The sequence below is a fragment of the Littorina saxatilis genome, linkage group LG1 (assembly GCF_037325665.1).
Source record: "Littorina saxatilis isolate snail1 linkage group LG1, US_GU_Lsax_2.0, whole genome shotgun sequence".
Taxonomy (NCBI): domain Eukaryota; kingdom Metazoa; phylum Mollusca; class Gastropoda; order Littorinimorpha; family Littorinidae; genus Littorina; species Littorina saxatilis.
This window is the reverse complement of record NC_090245.1, coordinates 34,471,986-34,489,762: the sequence shown is the minus strand read 5'-3', so window position 1 is coordinate 34,489,762 and position 17,777 is coordinate 34,471,986. Positions and strand designations below refer to the sequence as shown.

The 17,777-nt window shown below is 42.7% G+C and overlaps 1 protein-coding gene across 5 annotated transcripts in view; it reads left to right on the top strand.

Annotated features, from left to right (window-relative positions):
• The window catches only part of LOC138967906 (uncharacterized), a 45,848-nt gene extending 29,138 nt beyond the window's left edge, over positions 1-16,710 (top strand). For all 5 annotated transcript variants that reach the window (XM_070340513.1, XM_070340517.1, XM_070340516.1 and 2 more), the window contains 10 exons: positions 307-402; positions 869-1,041; positions 3,458-3,608; positions 5,714-5,880; positions 7,013-7,158; positions 8,605-8,750; positions 10,038-10,111; positions 10,830-11,019; positions 14,010-14,117; positions 15,321-16,710. In XM_070340513.1, coding sequence (XP_070196614.1) covers positions 307-402; positions 869-1,041; positions 3,458-3,608; positions 5,714-5,880; positions 7,013-7,158; positions 8,605-8,750; positions 10,038-10,111; positions 10,830-11,019; positions 14,010-14,117; positions 15,321-15,578 — 1,509 coding nt within the window. In that variant the 3' untranslated portion in view covers positions 15,579-16,710. The remainder of the gene's footprint in view (positions 1-306; positions 403-868; positions 1,042-3,457; positions 3,609-5,713; positions 5,881-7,012; positions 7,159-8,604; positions 8,751-10,037; positions 10,112-10,829; positions 11,020-14,009; positions 14,118-15,320) is intronic.
• The last annotated feature ends 1,067 nt before the right edge of the window (positions 16,711-17,777 follow it).

The following is a 17,777-nucleotide window of genomic DNA, read 5'->3' as shown; positions in this document are numbered from 1 at the left end:
TGGTCGTTTTTATGCCTACGGATTTTCAAATACTCTGCAACACATGTAACCCAAATTCAACATGTGCCCGTACAATACCGCTTCTTTTAGGAAAACATTGCTTCGGCCATGTTGATTTTAATCTGTATCAGCCTATTTTCTTGTCCCTACTCCTCTGTATTCAACCCGTCGACCATGCTCATACTGACAGCGACTGTCAATTGATCAAAACATATGACCACATACGAGGGAAAACTTCAGCTCAGTCTGAATCGCTCGAAGTGATTCACTGCGACTTTGAATGCTTCCTCGATTGCCTTGTTTCAGGGAGGTAACTTGTCCATTCTGTGGTCCATCCTCGGCATGGTTATGTACCTTGCCGGGTTGCTTGTCAAATGTGTGGAACCGCTTCTCTTCATGCTGGTAAGTAGTTTATCGATCCATACAACCAGCAAACAGAAAGAAAGAAAGAACGAAAGAAAGAGAGAAAGAAAGAAAGAAAGAAAGAAAGAAAGAAAGAAAGAAAGCAAGGAAGGAAGAAAAAGAAAGGAAAGAAAAGAAAAACAAGTCGCGTAAGGATGCAAAATGGTGCAATCTGGTGCATTCTGAGGATGATCATTACCTGTTTCAGGCAGCAGATTTTCTCACTGATTAATACCCTCAAAAAACACTTTTTTTTTTTTTTTTTGGCTGGGGGGGGGGGGGGGGGGGGTTCCGGAAACCCCAGAAACCCCCCTCGTCCGCCCCTGTATAATTGCCAGTTTACCATCTGTACAAGTCTGGGCAGATCTATGGTGGTGAGCCGAAATCGTTTACACAAGAAGCACTGCGATTTTACTCGATAATACGACTGTAATTGTGAGTGTGCACTGATGATACATGTTACCAGGTGGACGGCTACGACAAGTACGTGTACAACCCCCTGCAGGCGTCACTGTCCCCGCTCGTGCAGCGCGTGCCCCGAGAGGTCATGGTCGGCGAGAGAAAGGTCACCGTGTTCACGGCCAACATCGTGTCGTGGGCCAGGACAGTCCTCGTCATTCCCATCGCTTGTTGTCTCAAGTGAGTCGTCGCTTATATTTCAAGATATGGATAGACTTAAGACTTTCACACAGAGAGATAGATACACTTGGGATTAACACATAGAGCTATACAGTGGAACCCCCCTTTTTAATTAAGAGCTCCAAATATCTGAGAAAATCAGGTCTTAACAAGTCGCGTAAAGCAAAATTACTACATTTAGTCAAGCTGTGGAACGCACAGAATGAAACTGAACGCACTGCATTTTTTCACAATGACCGTAGTCCGCCGCTAGTGCAAAAGGCAGTGAAATTGACGAGCCTGTTTAGTGCGGTAGTGGTTGCGCTGTGCTGCATTGCACGCTTTTCTGTACCTCTCTTCGTTTTAACTTTCTGAGCGTGTTTTTAATCCAAACATATCATATCTATATGTTTTTTGAATCAGAAAATGATGAATCGGAAATTTTATTTTAATCATAATTTTTATATTTTTAATTTTCAGAGCTTGTTTTTAATCCGAATATAACATATTTATATGTTTTTGGAATCAGAAAATGATGTAAAATAAGATGAACGTAATTTTGGATCGTTTTATAAAAAAATAATTTTAATTACAATTTTCAGATTTTTAATGACTAAAGTCATTATAAATTTTTAAGCTTCCAAGCTGAAATGCAATACAAAATCCCGGCCTTCGTCGAAGATTGCTTGGCCAAAATTTCAATCAATTTGATTGAAAAATGAGGGTGTGACAGTGCCGCCTCAACTTTTACAAAAAGCCGGATATGATCTCATCAAAAACATTTATCAAAAAAAAAAAATGTCCGGGGATATCATTCCCAGAAACTCTCATGTAAAATTTCATAAAGATCGGTCCAGTAGTTTACTCTGAATCGCTCTACACACACACACGCACAGGCACACACTCGCACAAACAGACACACATACACCACGACCCTCGTCTCGATTCCCCCTCTATGTTAAAACATTTAGTCAAAACTTGACTAAATGTAAAAAGGACAGGGTCATAAAATAGGGGTAAATTTACAGAGGATCTGAACAGAAAGTCTGTGGAATTTAGGTCTTAAAAGGGAGGGAGTCTTATTAGGGGAGGTGGGGGGGGGGGGGGTATTAAAAGGGGGGTTCCACTATATATACAATGTACTAAGTTAGACTTGTGACATAAACCTAAGGAATAGATAGACTGGCGACTTAGACCTAGAGAGATAGATAAACTATTGACTTCCCATGGATAGAGAGATAAATATAATGGTGACTTACATATAGAGAGATAGATAGAAAGGTCACAGTGTTCACGGCCACCATCGTTTGCTGTTTCAAGAGAGCATATTCAATGTAAAGATTGACTGGTAACGGTTGGAGTTTTTTTCTTCTTTTTACATTTAGTCAAGTTTTGACTAAATGTTTTAACATAAGAGGGGGAATCGAGACGAGGGTCGTGGTGTATGTGTGTGTGTGCGTGTGTGTGTGTGTGCGTGTGTGTGTGTAGAGCGATTGAGAGTAAACTACTGGACCGATCTTTATGAAATTTTACATGAGAGTTCCTGGGTATGATATCCCCGGATGATTTTTTCATTTTTTCGATAAATGTCTTTGATGACGTCATATCCGGCTTTTTGTAAAAGTTGAGGCGGCACTGTCACACCCTCATTTTTCAATCAAATTGATTGACATTTTGGCCAAGCAATCTTCGACGAAGCCCGGACTTCGGTATTGCATTTCAGCTTGGTGGCTTAAAAATTAATTAATGACTTTGGTCATTAAAAATCTGAAAATTGAAATTAAAATTATTTTTTATCAAACGATCCAAATTTACGTTCATCTTATTTTTCATCATTTTCTGATTCCAAAAACATATAAATATGTTATATTCGGATTAAAAACAAGGTCTGAAAATTAAAAATATAAAAATTATGATTAAAATCAAATTTCCGAAATCGATTTAAAAACAATTTCATCTTATTCCTTGTCGGTTCCTGATTCCAAAAACATATAGATATGAAATTTTTGGATTAAAAACACGCTCAGAAAGTTCAAACGAAGAGAGGTACAGAAAAGCGGCGAAACCACTACCGCGCTGAACAGGCTCGTCAGTTTCACTCCGTTTTGCACAAGCAGCGGACTACGGTCATTGTGAAAAAATGCAGTGCGTTCAGTTTCATTCTGTGAGTTCCACAGCTTGACTAAATGTAGTAATTTCGCCTTACGCGACTTGTTTTCTTCTTCATGTTCCATCAATTTCTTTGGCTATTCAGGCTAAAGTCTGGGGCTGGGGGAAGTGAAGGAAACTAGAAAGTTGATGTGACGACCAAAACGTGTGCGCTCGCTTGCTTTTGTGCGCTTGTGTGTGTATATGCAATGTAAGTAAGGTTACATATATTATACACTGTACTAATTTCAAAAGATGAAACCGTCATGCACAGTACATGCTTCTCCAGGTATGAACTGTACTGGGTGGGCTGCCTGCTAGTCTTGCTGCACGACTTCCTGGATCACGTGGACGGCATCGTTGCCAAGGTACAGCGCCGTGTCTATGGCAACGTGGATGACCCACTACTGGGAGGGTTCATGGACGCCTTTTGTGACAAGGTCAGTTAGAGGTCAAGTCAAGTGTTTTCGTTGTTGTTGTTGTTGGGGGGGGGGGGGGGGGGGGGGGCTGAGTGGGTGTAATACTAAATGTTACATCAGCTTTATCGAAGAAACATAACGGAGCATTTATCAGCATCTTCCTCAAACAACAATATAAGGCATGAGCGTGCGTGCGTTTATTTGTGCGTCGTGCGCGCGTGTGGATGTGTGCGTGCGTGCGTGCGTGTGTGCATGCGTGCGTGGGTGAATGTGTGTGTGTGTGTGTGTGTGTGATCTCATTTTCCCCACAAATGTAGGCGGGAAATGCAATCGATGACAGGTCACAGTGACACGCCTTAGTTCACAATGGCATTTGTTTGTTTTCTTCATGATGGCACGTATGCCGGTATGGGTCTCGATTTTGACAGGTACGTGGAAGGTCGTGTGCAATTGGATCTTGACACCTTTGCACTGGTGGTGTGCACACATGTGTATTGGTTTTCTACTCAGATTTAATCTGAGCATTAGTCTTATCACCACCTGTCTTTGTTTGTGCAATGCGCATTGTCCGACAACTTGTACCTTTTTAAATGTCCCACTCTTTCTCTTTGTTTAAATGAGTGCTTCTGTCTTCCCGGGAAAAAGTAATCCAGACGAGGCTTTGAAATTGGTACAGTAAAAATCAATTTAATTGTGCGTTTTCTGAAGAAATGCAAACACATTTGTGTGTGTGTGTGGGTATAATACCAGGTGTTGTCTCCAGTGTATGCAGTTATAACATCATCTGAGATCGTGCTTCTCTTAACATCTGACAGAGCTGATTGTCGCACCTGCCATCAGTTTGGGCTTAAAAGACAAAGAGTTGAACCTGACATTCATCAGGCTCTCGTCTACATAGAAGGTAGAAGATTCCAGAAGATTCCAGTAAGCTCCATTCTATCGCACCTTGCGATGTTAGTTTCAGAAAAATCGTTTGTTCCCCATATAAAAACAAACTGCATTTAGCAAATTATGCACCATCGTCTGTCTCTGACTCCATTTGTGTTCGACCACAAAAGGTGCGAACAGTTGTTGACCCATTACGTAAATATCACGAACTGCTCCGACATTTTCCGCACATGAGCACGCTCAAGCAGGTTAGTCTGATCAATATTTGGTAAACAGGAGATTATTGTGGAACCTTGGTGGTAGCAAACTCTTTGATATTATCACGAAACGAGGAACATGCTATTTGTTCCATACAGTTCATGATAATTACAAGATTAATTAATATATCTAGGTTTTGAAGGTTTTGTTTGGCTTTAAGCCCACAGGGCGTTTAAGCTAACATAATACACAGCTAATTAACACACCCAAACCCACGCACAATAACGCAGGCTCAGCAAGCATTAGTCTAAATAAGCAACAAAAGAGAACAAAACACACTAACAAACAAACAAACAAACAAACAAGGAGATATGGAGAGTAAGCCCTTCTGATCATCATTGTTTCTGTTTGTGGGATACACGTGCAAGCCGTAGAGTAAGCCCTTCTGATCGTCATTGTTTCTGTTTGTGGGATACACGTGCAAGCCGTAGAGTAAGCCCTTCTGATCGTCATTGTTTCTGTTTGTGGGATACATGTGCAAGCCGTAGCGTGGAACACTGACACTGTTGACGAAAGTGCCACCCAGCCATTCACGAAGATATGTGACGCTGCCCATCTACACGTACCTTTCATTCATTAGTCACTTGTGAACCGGAGCACAGATTTTACCAACGATTGTGCTAATCGGGTCAATAATCTAAATCGGACCACTGTGCTGATCAACTTTCTTTTCAGGAAACATATGATACAAGACAAGCGGTGAAGTTGAGGTTAAGCCGACATGTCTAGGTACTCGAAGCTGATTAATTTATTTAACAATCCAAAACTGTCGGATGGTCCAAATTTTGTAGAGCAACATTTTTTCTGGTACGAAGGCTTCCGCGTACATACGGGTAATGGCTTTCCGTACGCATGCGCACCTCACAGATCACGCAGTTTCTGGAAACTGCGAGAAATGGAATTGTGCAGTTGCAGATAAAGGGATACCAACAATGTTGCTGGCACTATTTTACAGCTTTTTTCCTCCAACTATTTTGCAGATAGTGAATGTGCTGGCGCTGTGGAGCGTGCTGATGGTGACAGACTTTGGCCACATGACCTGGGTGCACGTGCTGCTCTACCTGACTCCCTGTGTCGTCATCATAGCCTTTGAGTTCACACTGGGGGTCGTGAGGGTGCAGGATTACTTCCACTCCTACTACATCAGGTCAGCTTCTGCTCTCAAGTTTCACTCATCACCTCTAGGATCGCGCTGGATGTTTTGTTTACCACTTTTGCTTTAAAATGAAAAATGCTGGGGTCATCTTTCAGATGAGGGCCCCAAAGGGGGGGTATCATCACGATCACGGGAAGGGAAATTTTAGCTTTCACGATCACAGTTACCTTGATTTTTGTTTTCACGATCACAAACACCTTGACGAATAGAGGATCATAGAGGGATACAGCTGTGAAAAATGTACGTTGAAAATAAAATGCTTTGCAATAATGCCCATCACGATCACGAAAACAAATGACGATCACGATCACGAGACTTGATTTTTTTGTCATCACGGATCACGGGCAAAGTCCCATCACGATCACAGAAATGGAAATTTCGGCAATCACGGTCACAGAAAGGTCAAAAAACGCCAATCACGATCACGATTTTAAACCCTGTGGGGCCCTCTTCAGATCATGATCCATTTTTTTTATTCTTGTACAATTAAGCGAAAGGGGGAAGAACAGGGTGGGGGGAATGAGGTCGAAGAAAGCAACTTCTGAAGAAAACTACAACAACGTTTAATTCTATAAGTGCAAGGGGGGAAGGCGAGGGCAAAATTAGTGTCTCACTGTATGTAATGTTGTCTGTACATAGAGCTGAAAAATAGTGATGATATGGGTCAGAGCCAGCAGCCCACATCGGCAGTGATGGAAGGCATGCTGAAGCAGATCAAACATGTGCAAACCAGTGTCTAACTCATGTCATTAGGTGTACAAAGATCTTAAGAATAGAGATGATACGGGTGAGAGCCCGCAGCCCACAACGGCAGTGATGGAGGGCATGCTGAAGAAGATCAAATTTGAAAGACAACCTAGTGTCTAACTCGATACAATGTTCTGTACAGAGAGCTGAAGAAGAGTGACGACGGGGAACGGAGCCAGCAGGCCACAGCAACAGTGATGGAAGGCAATGCAGATAGAGCGATAATTACCCAACTCTTATAGTGTGCTATGTTGTGTGCAGAGAACTGAAGAAGAGTGACGACGTGGGACAGACTCAGCAAGCCACGGCAGCAGTGATGTCAGGCAAGACAGATAGAGCGATGTCTAACTCAAACTGTGTGCTATGTTGTGTGCAGAGAACTGAAGAAGAGTGACGACGTGGGACAGACCCAGCAGGCCACGGCAGCAGTGATGGAAGGCAAGCTAAAGGAGAAATTGGAATCCATGGGCATCGCCTTTCTCTGTGTGGCCCAGGGCGCGCCCGTCATCATGAACAGCATCTGTTAGTACTAACTCCTAGCTCTGCTCTACTTTCGCTTTTTGTCTAGAGTTTGGCCTGCTATTAACAGCTATTGTGTTTTCAGCGTAGCAATAGGGCCCGATATTTAGACGAGACAAGTATAATGCCGACGAGTCGAAGACGAGTCGCATTATACTTGTTCGAGTCTAAATATCGGACCCTATTGCTACGCTGAAAACACAATAGCGTTTATATAGCTATTCTGACATTAAATTCTGTGTTAGAATCATGTTTTTGTCAGCGACAAGTACCAGAATGGTCCATGTCGTTGATTGCAGACGACGGTTCCTTTTCCGCATGAAGCCACGGAAATAACCGAACATTGAAAAAAACCCGGACATGTATTACGGAGACAACTCGAGATAACCGGATGCTTAGCATTACGTCAATATGTTAGGAATCATATGACGTCATGACGTATCATGCTTGCCTACGTAGATTGTATGTTCGAAAGTCTGACTTCTGTTGGGAATTCGCGTGGTGAAGACAGCGGTAAATCTGTAGATGATAAGAGAACAAGGATTGTCTCAGAAGAAACGACGAAATGTTTCAGACCGGTAACTTCATTTCAACATTGCACTATACAATGGACGTTCTATGTGACAGAAGAGTTTGCTGATTTTGTGTTAAACATTGGAGAGATCGTCTGCTAGAATCCGAGATAGGTCGCTTCAGATTGCAGCTTCTGGAAATTTGCAAGGTTTGTTGCCTGTTAAAGAACTGGATTTTACACGTAATGTAGGGCCTATGTCATGTACAGTAACCAACAACAAAAACACACACTGAAAGCAAATGGCATCGTCTGTCGACTAGTCACAGAGTGACAGAAACAAACCTGGCGAGGTATGCGTGTACTTTATACACGTGGAAGAAACCGGAACCACGCGTCTTTGTTATTGCCGATATCGTTTGGATATCGGCAAAAATGGCCAACTTTTGTATCGTTATGCTTTGATGATCGGAAAAGGGATGTGTGAGACCATCCAATCACAGCCCCCGAATTCCCCCACGTGTCTATCAGAATAGCTATATATTGTAATAATGACTCTGTTACGTGGTACCGTAGTCATTTGGGTAAAAGATAGGATGGGAACCAAAATGTTCAGAATTGAAATATGGAATTAGCTGGCCGGCTTGAAATTAACATGATGTAAATTGTGATAAAAAATATTCCCCCTCCCTCCCCCCTTATCGGTGATGGTGTTGATGATAATTCATGATGGTAATGAGGATAATAAGGATAATGAGGACGACTACAGTTTAACGACAATGTTAATGGTAATGTTGAAGAATATGATTCTCATATTTGCATTGATCGACGTTGATCATGATAATGATCGACACGCATTATGATAATTGCGTTAAACAATAAGAAAAGCTGTGCACATTTTCTGAGTCCCTTCAGTAAATGTTCTTTTACTATTGCAGCTGGAATCTCTGGCGTGGTCTGTCTCTTCCTGTCCATTCGTCTCGCGCATGCCAGTCTCAGCCGGAAGTTGTCTGCACGCAAAGAGAGGAAGCCACTCAGAGAGCCCCCAGGCCCCACTGTGGGTAGCTGTCTTCACAGACTAATGGTAAACACCCTTCTGCTCGTATGCATTTGTTTTTGTACAGTACTGAAAAAACCTCTAAGTTTATGGAGTGTTTAATTGACAAAAAACAACACATTCACTAGAGCCTCGATTTCTCGACCTTGAAAGTTTAGGTTTTGTTTTGTTTTTATGTTTTCTAGTTGTTATTGTTTAGTTTTAAATTTATTTTCTCCAGTAAATTTACCATTCTTTTTTTTCTTTTTACATTTAGTCAAGTTTTGACTAAATGTTTTAACATAGAGGGGGAATCGAGACGAGGGTCGTGGTGTATGTGTGTGTGTGTGTGTCTGTCTGTCTGTGCATGTGTGTGTGTAGAGCGATTCAGAGTAAACTACTGGACCGATCTTTATGAAATTTTAAATGAGAGTTCCTGGGTATGATATCCCCAGATGTTTTTTCTTTTTTTCGATAAATGTCTTTTATGACGTCATATCCGGCTTTTTGTAAAAGTTGAGGCGGCACTGTCACACCTTCATTTTTCAATCAAATTGATTGAAATTTTGGCCAAGCAATCTTCGCCGAAGGCCGGACTTCGGTATTGCATTTCAGCATGAAGCCTTAAAAATTAATTAATGACTTAGGTCATTAAAAATCTAAAAATTATAATTACAAATATTTTTTTATAAAACGATCCAAAATTACTTTTATTTTATTTTTTATGATGTTCTGATTCCAAAAACATATAAATATGTTATATTCGGATTAAAAACAAGCTCTGAAAATTAAAAATATAAAAATTATGATTAAAATTAAATTTCCGAAATCGTTTTAAAAACAATTTCATCTTATTCCTCGTCCGTTCCTGATTCCAAAAACATATAGATATGATATGTTTGGATTAAAAACACGCTCAGAAAGTTAAAACGAAGAGAGGTACAGTAAAGCGTGCTATGCAGCACAGAGCAACCGCTACCGCGCTAAACAGGCTCGTCACTTTCACTGCCTTTTGCACTAGCGGCGGACTACGGTCATTGTGAAAAAATGTAGTGCGTTCAGTTTCATTCTGTGAGTTCCACTGCTTGACTAAATGTCGATGTATATTCATGTTATGCCAACTGGCAGTGCATGCATAGTTCCATATACGTTCATCGGTCATAATTTTGGGTGTGACATTGTCTATTTTTCTGGAAAGACACGCCATTTCTGTAGTTTGATGACAAATATGGTGTGTCATGAAATGCCGAGTCCTGTGCGAGTGTTGACTGTGCGAACTCAAGCGTGTACTCATAGTCATAAATCAGCCTGAACTCGTCTACCCGTTTGTTGCAGACACGACGATCACAGAGTGTTCAAGTTGACATGAAACCTTATAACGACTCAGATTCCTCCGATTCTAAATTCGGGTAAGACGCGTAACATCTCTTTTGTAAATACGATAATGTTTCATTTAGTGTCCCGCGTAGTAACATCCACAATTACTCTTTTGTACGATACCAGCAAGGTCGACAGAGTTAAGAGATCTCCAGCAATTAATTTGAAAAACACCCAGCCTAAGGTCCTTTCTTCAAGCATTGGGCTGACGATTTCGATCCCATTGGTCATCAGTGCTTATAATCCTTGTCTTGCTAGTGAATGTCAAAGGCAACCGACATCGTGACAAAAGACCGTGTTTGCTGGAAGCTGATGACACAAGACAGAATCAGTCAAAAATGAATGTGAAAACTGACTTTAGTTCTCTTTTTCGATAAACACAGATCATACCATCAATATCATAACTAAACGCACAGATGGCTGTATGGCTTGTAACACCCTCGTCAAGGACATGTAACTGGAGGGGGAGTGTCCCCTTGTAGAAAATACACACCAAGTTACGCTTCTCTGGCTCTTTCGTTCCATGTGACAGGCAATTTTAAACAGGTGCTGAAAACATCAACAAAGAAAACATATTCACTACATTGAAGACAAAAAACAACATTCCATTTGACAAGTGTTGAAAACATAAGCAAGACAACAGATTTACTAGAGTGAAAATAATATGACTGGTATTGTCATGCAGTTGTGACACTGACATGAATACATTACCTGTTATCATTGTCTCGCTTCTGGTCTGCGTACCTTCAGATCTCCGCAGCACGGCACAGTGGAGAAATACATGATGGATGACAACCACCCTCTCAGCCGCAGCATGTCGGTTCCGGGAGTCGTGGGCGGTCACGGTCTGGTGGACAAGGTCTTCACGGTCGGCTGCTTTGATATCTTCCACAGCGGTCACGTGAGACTGCTGCAGCGCATGCGGAGTCTTGGCAAACAGGTAATGATAAAATAACTCACAACTCGTAGTATAGCTATGGTGTCCTGCATGTCTTTGTCATTTTGAATCACATTTAAAATCACGGTAATCGTGAGGAGGGACTTGACCAGCTTCGCTTTGTATGTGGCCGGCTGAAGTGAAACTAGACAGAATGTTTTGCAGTTTTATTACGGGATCTAGGATAGTTACGTTCTGTATTCTTCCCGATTGCCTGCGATGGAGTGGATCTTGCATAAGTGACAGCGCTTGATGAAGGAATGATTCTGTTCGAGAAAATATGCTTTTAAGGCTATTCCTGATAAAAGTGAAAACTTAAATTTTTTTTTTTTTAACAGTGACCTGTTCTGTAAGTTCGAGGAGTGCTCCATAATGTTTCCGCAAAATCACTATACTGATGACATTATTTCTGAGATAATATTATGGATATGTAAACAAATCAACAATCAAATGATCACACCTGAATAAATGTGATATAGGAACATTATGGAACACAAGTTGCTTTTATGATAGATTAAGAAAAAAATAACAACTTTGTACTAACCTTTGAAACTGACTTCCAAGCTGTCTGTCTCTCTCTCTCTCTCTCTGTCTGTCTCTCTTTCTATCTGTCTCTCAGTATCTGTCTCAGTATCTGTCTCTGTCTCTCTCTTGAAAGATATGAAAACAAAACTGGCAAAGCTCATCTGTACTGGCAGTTTTACTCTGCATATAGGAGGTCTTTATTTTTACATTTAATATAATTGTGTCATTAATTAAACAATAATTCCTTCTGAGATCAAAGACCCTGTCTAACCATAGCCTTTTCATTGCTTTGTTCAGAACCCAAAGGTTAAAAAGGAGATTGATTATGGCTGTCTGTGATTTTAACCAAAATGTCAGGTCGACATATGTACCAATTACGTCAGATGCAAATAGCATCAAATACAAACAAAATACCAAGGAGACGACAACATGTCAGTTAATGTTTTGCGTGGTTTTTGTGTGTGCCTTAATTTTAATTGCACATAAGGAGCAGAAACAATGGATGACTTCTGAACAAAAGAGAGAGAGAGAGAGAGAGAGAGAGAGAGAGAGAGAGAGAGAGAGAGAGAGAGGGAGAGAGAGAGATCTAGAGAGAGAGAGAGACAGAGAGAGAGAGAGAGAGAGGGAGAGGGACAGACAGACAGACAGACGACAGAGAGAGAGTGACAGAGAAAAAAAAAAGAGAGAGAGAGAGAAAAAAAAAAAAGAGAGAGAGAGAGACACAGAGAGAGAGACAGAGAGAGAGAGACAGAGAGAGCGTAATACAATTTTCCCTTCTCATTAGTGCAGTAGAGACAACACGTGCTATATTATTACTGTCTGTTACTTCCCTCCGTGTGTGTGTGTGTGTGGGGGGGGGGGGGGGGGGGGGGGGGGGTGGGGGTTGGGGCAGCAATGGGAGGAGTTTGCTTTTATAGATTCGAATGGACCTTTTGTGATGTCCATGCGTGTGTTGCAATAAGACGATGTTCGGAAATAACGCTGTCGGGTTTGTTTGAGTCGTCGAAGAGTGAATACTATTGCTTTTATTGAGGCAATCTTTCCCTAGTGACATTATAGGCCAGTTACTAGTGAGGGGTGTGTCTAAAACACTTGAGCACGTGTGGAATGTTTGCTTCATTAAAACAAAGAGTATTCACTCTTTCACAACCCATACAAACCGACAGAGTTATTTCCCGAGTTGAGAGTGGCATAAAGGCTTTTATATTGGATGTTTTAAATTTTAACTCACCTGAGTAATTGGTGAGTATTAGGATCCATATGTGTCCGTCCGTATGTCCGGCCGGCCGGCCGGCCGTGGACAACAAACTTAACGTTGAGGTTATATCGGATGTTTTTCAAGCTAGACCTCTGAAACTTTGCACTTTTAGGGTTTGATGATCGCACGAAGTGACCCCATTTTAGTTGACCCTCGTCACATTTTGTGGTCACAGCGGGGTCATGTTCGTTTCATAAAAACATAACGTTGAGGTTATCTCGGATGTTTGTGAAAGCTGGAACTTTGAAACCATGCACACTTCTAGGGTTTGATAATCTCCCGACTTGACCTAAGTTTGATTGATCCTCGTCAAGTTTTTGGGTCACAGGGGGACATGTTCGATTCATAATAACTTAACATTGACGTTATTTCAGGTGTTTTTGAAGCTCGAGCTTTGAAACTTTGAACATTTCAAGGGTTCGATAATCTGTCAACATGACCCTAGTTTGGTTGACCCCCGTCACATTTTGGGGTCAAAGCGGGGTCATGTTCGTGAAAACATATTTTGTCTGGGCTAGCCAAAACTAAATTTGGTCGAGAAAATTAGTAATTATTATGATTCTTTAAAAAAAAAAAAATCTGTTTTTTTTTTCAAATTTGGTGGATGTGATGGTTGTTGGGAGGAGGTTGGGGGTTGTGCAAGTTTGAATATGTAAATTATTCTTAGGGTTGAATAGCTAAATGGATTGATACAGGTCACATAAGGAGTTCTCTTGAACATCATTTTATGAAGCTAGAACAGCTTCTTTTTGTTCGGGGGGGGGGGGGGGGGGGAGATTGGGTCAGGGTCAGGGTCATAGGTAGTGGAATCCTCCCTTTAAGGCTTGCAAAACCCTGACAAAATCAGGTCTTATAATGGGGGTAAACATACAGAGGTTATGAACATAATCTTGAGAGGGTCTTGAAAATGTCTTATTGGGGGTTTGGGGTCTTAAAACTGAGGAAGGGCGTCTTCTAAGGGGTAAGGTGGTTCAGGGAGGGGCGGTGGTAACGAAGGCGAGTCGTGTGCAAGCATTTGCTTTTCTTGTTAAATATGCATCAGTATGATTTACTTCGTGAGTGCTTCTTTGAGCTATGCTGTTGTTAATGTGCTCGACAATTTTAACGTGGAATAAAAAAAAAAAGGCTGCGCTTGTGGACTTTTCTGTGGACTTTTGTGAAGTGCTATGTGTTAATTATTTTTCTAAGATGTGCCTGTGTATGTGTTCAGGTGATCGTGGGTGTGCACGACAGTCGCAGCATCTACATGCTGAAGAAACGTGTGCCAGTCGACAGCACAGAGAAACGTATGCTCAACGTCAAACAGTACGCTGATATGGTGAGTCTTCAAACTATAATATTTTACTGAATTCATCATGCTTTATGAGTTGAGAGATGAGCGCACAAGGACGACTTTGCTTTTGGATTTTGACCTACGTCAGTGTGTGCAGTAAGCTTATTTTAGGAAATTTATTGTGTGACTGTTCAGCGATCTTTGCCACTCCGGTTTTCGCTTCAATTCCAGTGAATAGTTTGCACGATATTGAGTGTGAATGTGTGTTGGGGGGGGGGGGGGGGGGTACTTGTATGGGTTGATGGGTGCAGACCTACGATTTGGGCGTAATTTACTACGATTTTTAACCCAAACTAAGCCACCACGCTTTCCACAATGGAAGTACGATTTTTAAGAAACCAAAAGTACGATTTTTCGCATCTCGTCTCGATGTAAATCCGATCTGTATTGTTGCTCTCGCAGAGCTTGCGTTTACACCTGCACGAGATCGTTTGGGCAATATCCGGTCTGTTCAACCACATAAAAGATAGAAGACACCATTTGCATTACAATGAAGCGACGCGCGGAAAATCTGAGTCCCCATGTGATGGAAGATGAGTCTGATGAGGAAGCTGGTCACAGTGATGATAAATGGATTGCTGTGAAAACGAAAGAGAGCCATTCAACAGAAATACAAAGGCAGCTAAATGGAATCGTGGCCATGCGTAGGACCTTCATCGAAAGGAACAAAGCATGTCTTGTGTTCCCGTTGCCACAGTGACTTTTCGTGTGCACACGGTGTAAAATATGACTGCATAGCACACCGGGACACATTATCACAAGGATGCAGTAAAGAGAGCTCATGGAAACCAAGACAAAAGACGTTCCAATTACCGGTTTCTTTATCAAGAAGTCTGAGTCGAGTGATACAGTAACAACACTGGAGGGGGAAATTGTCCGAGCAGAAGTGACAATGTGCGAAATGATTGTGAATGGAATCTTGATTACACCTTCTTCGACCAGATTACTCTTTTTGGCTGGGCTCATTACACCTTGTAATTTTTGGGGTAGGCAGGTCTGTGGGTGTGTGCGTGCGTTGGTGAGTGAGTGCGTCTCCAAGAATAAAAATGAATAACGAAACCCAGCGTAAAGTTGCCTCACAATTTCGACCACATTCTATTGCGATTGTAGACATTCTCAAGAGACAAAAAGAACACCAAAACTCCAATTAGGTAAAAGTAAATACTTGTGAATCTCTTTCTCCTACAGGTGTACTGCATCGCCGGCATCGACCCGTCCAACTTCATCGCCTGCATGTACTGTGGCGGGGGGCAGCAGGAGAGCAGCCTGTACGTGCGTGGTGACGACATGGAGGACTTCCCGGCACGCCAGCTGTGCGAGAAGCTGATGCCCATCGCCTTCCTGCCCTACACACAGGGCGTGTCATCCACCAAGCTGCGCAAAGAGATCTACAACGTCACGCAGAGCGACCCCAGGCAGGACTTTGACGCCAACCTCTTCTACTGAGACGGGGTTTTTGGGCTTGGTAGTGAGGGGGGAGGCAAGGGTGGGAATTAGTATGTGTAGTCATTTCTGATGACTGGTGAACAAAGCTCCGCAAAAGAGATCTACAACGTCACGCAGAGCGATCCCAGGCAGGACTTCGACGTCAACCTCTTCTACTGACACTGGGGTTTTGGGCTGGGGAGTGAGGGGTGGGTGCTGGGCTAAAAGAATAGGTATTTGTATATTGTGTAGTCATTTCTGATGACTGGTGTACCAAGCTGCGCAAAGAGATCTACAACGCCACGCAGAGCGATCCCAGGCAGGACTTCGACGTCAACCTCTTCTACTGACACTGGGGTTTTGGGCTGGGGAGTGAGGGGTGGGTGCTGGGCTAAAAGAATAGGTATTTGTATATTGTGTCGTCATTTCTGATGACTGGTGTACCAAGCTGCGCAAAGAGATCTACAACGTCACGCAGAGCGACCCTAGGCAGGACTGCGACGTCAACCTCTTCTACTGAGACGGGGGTTTTGGGCAGTGGAGTACTGAGGGAGGTGGGAAGGATTGGCATTAGTGTGTTCTCACTTCTGATGGCTGGTGTACCAAGCTGCAGAAGGGAGTCTATAACGTCACACAGAGCGATCCCAGGCAGGACTTCGACGTCAACCTCTTCTACTGAGACTGGGGTTTGGGCTGGGGAGTGAGGGGAGGTGGGAAGGATGGGTATCAGTGTGTGTACTCACTTCTGATGACTGCAGCCTCTTGTGCTACGGAACTCGTATGTTTGTTAGAGTTGGGGGAGTGAGGAGAGGGAAGGTATGGCGAGGAACGTCAGAATGGAGAACAACGAGTCTGGCAATGGCCACCATCTTCCTCAGGGTGATCCTCAGATCAACACAAGACGACTCCAGACCGGACTGTGCCGAACAACCTTTGCTGAAGGATTTCCTTGTGGTGTTTGACTTTCTCCTGATAAGCAGTAACTGTCGACGACGTGTTTAGGTCGTTCAATAGGCAATGGGGAAAGGTGTTGTCTGTGGGATTTGGGGGAGTAGGGCACTTAAGGTGATGTGCATCGATAACTACATTTGTGCTGACCTAGTCAAAGTTTAATGTGTTCAGCTTCTTTTGCCAATGCAATTTAAAACAAACATTTGGTGTGTGTGTGTGTGTGTGTGTGTGTGTGTGTGTGTGTGTGTGTGTGTGTGTGTGTGTGTGTGTGTGTGTGTGTGTGTGTGTGTGTGCGCGCGCGCGTGTGTAAAATCATTATGTATCCGTCCCTGCAATTTCATTTTTAACGGACCAGTCGTTTCTCTGAAAATGTATACGGCAGGGCAAATGCAACGCTCTGCGACGACTGTGAATGCATTGCATGCTGTTGCGGTACTTAACCACCTCTACCCCCACCCCCTTTCATCTCCGTGTAGCTACGAGACGAACTCCTAATCCCCCCCCCCCCCCCCCCTCCACTCCCCTATTCCACCCGACAGCAACCGCATGACCACGTCGCTCTACCCAGTTCGCAATGGTGACGTACATTGCGAAATGGCTCCTACCTGTGTACAGAACGACACCTGTCTAACTGATTACTGAGATACGCTCAGAGATCGAACACTGACCTTGGGTCAGCTTGCACTATACCCATTATTTTTTTCTCTCTGTGTTTATGTCCAGTAACCACGCTGCAAATAGCTCTCTACACAGCGGGGCGGCGAAATAATGGGGTGAACAAAGTCTACCATGGGGCATTTGTGGTACGGGGGAAACGCCTACGATGGCTTGTTTGATTTACTTTTATGGACTGAAAAAAATATAAGAAATAAAAAAAGAGAAGAAAAGATATAGAAGTACAATGGCGATTGCGCGCGAAAGGACAAAATAAACTGACCCAAAAATACTGTAGGCCTACTCACGGTTTTACAAACCAGACGAATCTGATTGGCTCGAGTCAATGTGTTCTGAGAGCTTGAGAGCTGAATGCCTTGTAGCCTACTTAGATGTTACAAATGTTTAAAAAAAATAATGGTTAGAAATGTACAATTTCTAGATCTCCCAACCTTTCTTGATGCTTCTTTGCATAAACTGCGTTGTAAATAGATACGCACCAAGAAGGGTACTGGACTGCAGCCCGTACATGTACGTGTATGGGTCTGTACTTGGGTCTGTACTTGTATGGCTGCAGAATCGTTGTACATAAACTAACTGATTGAGTAAACCGTA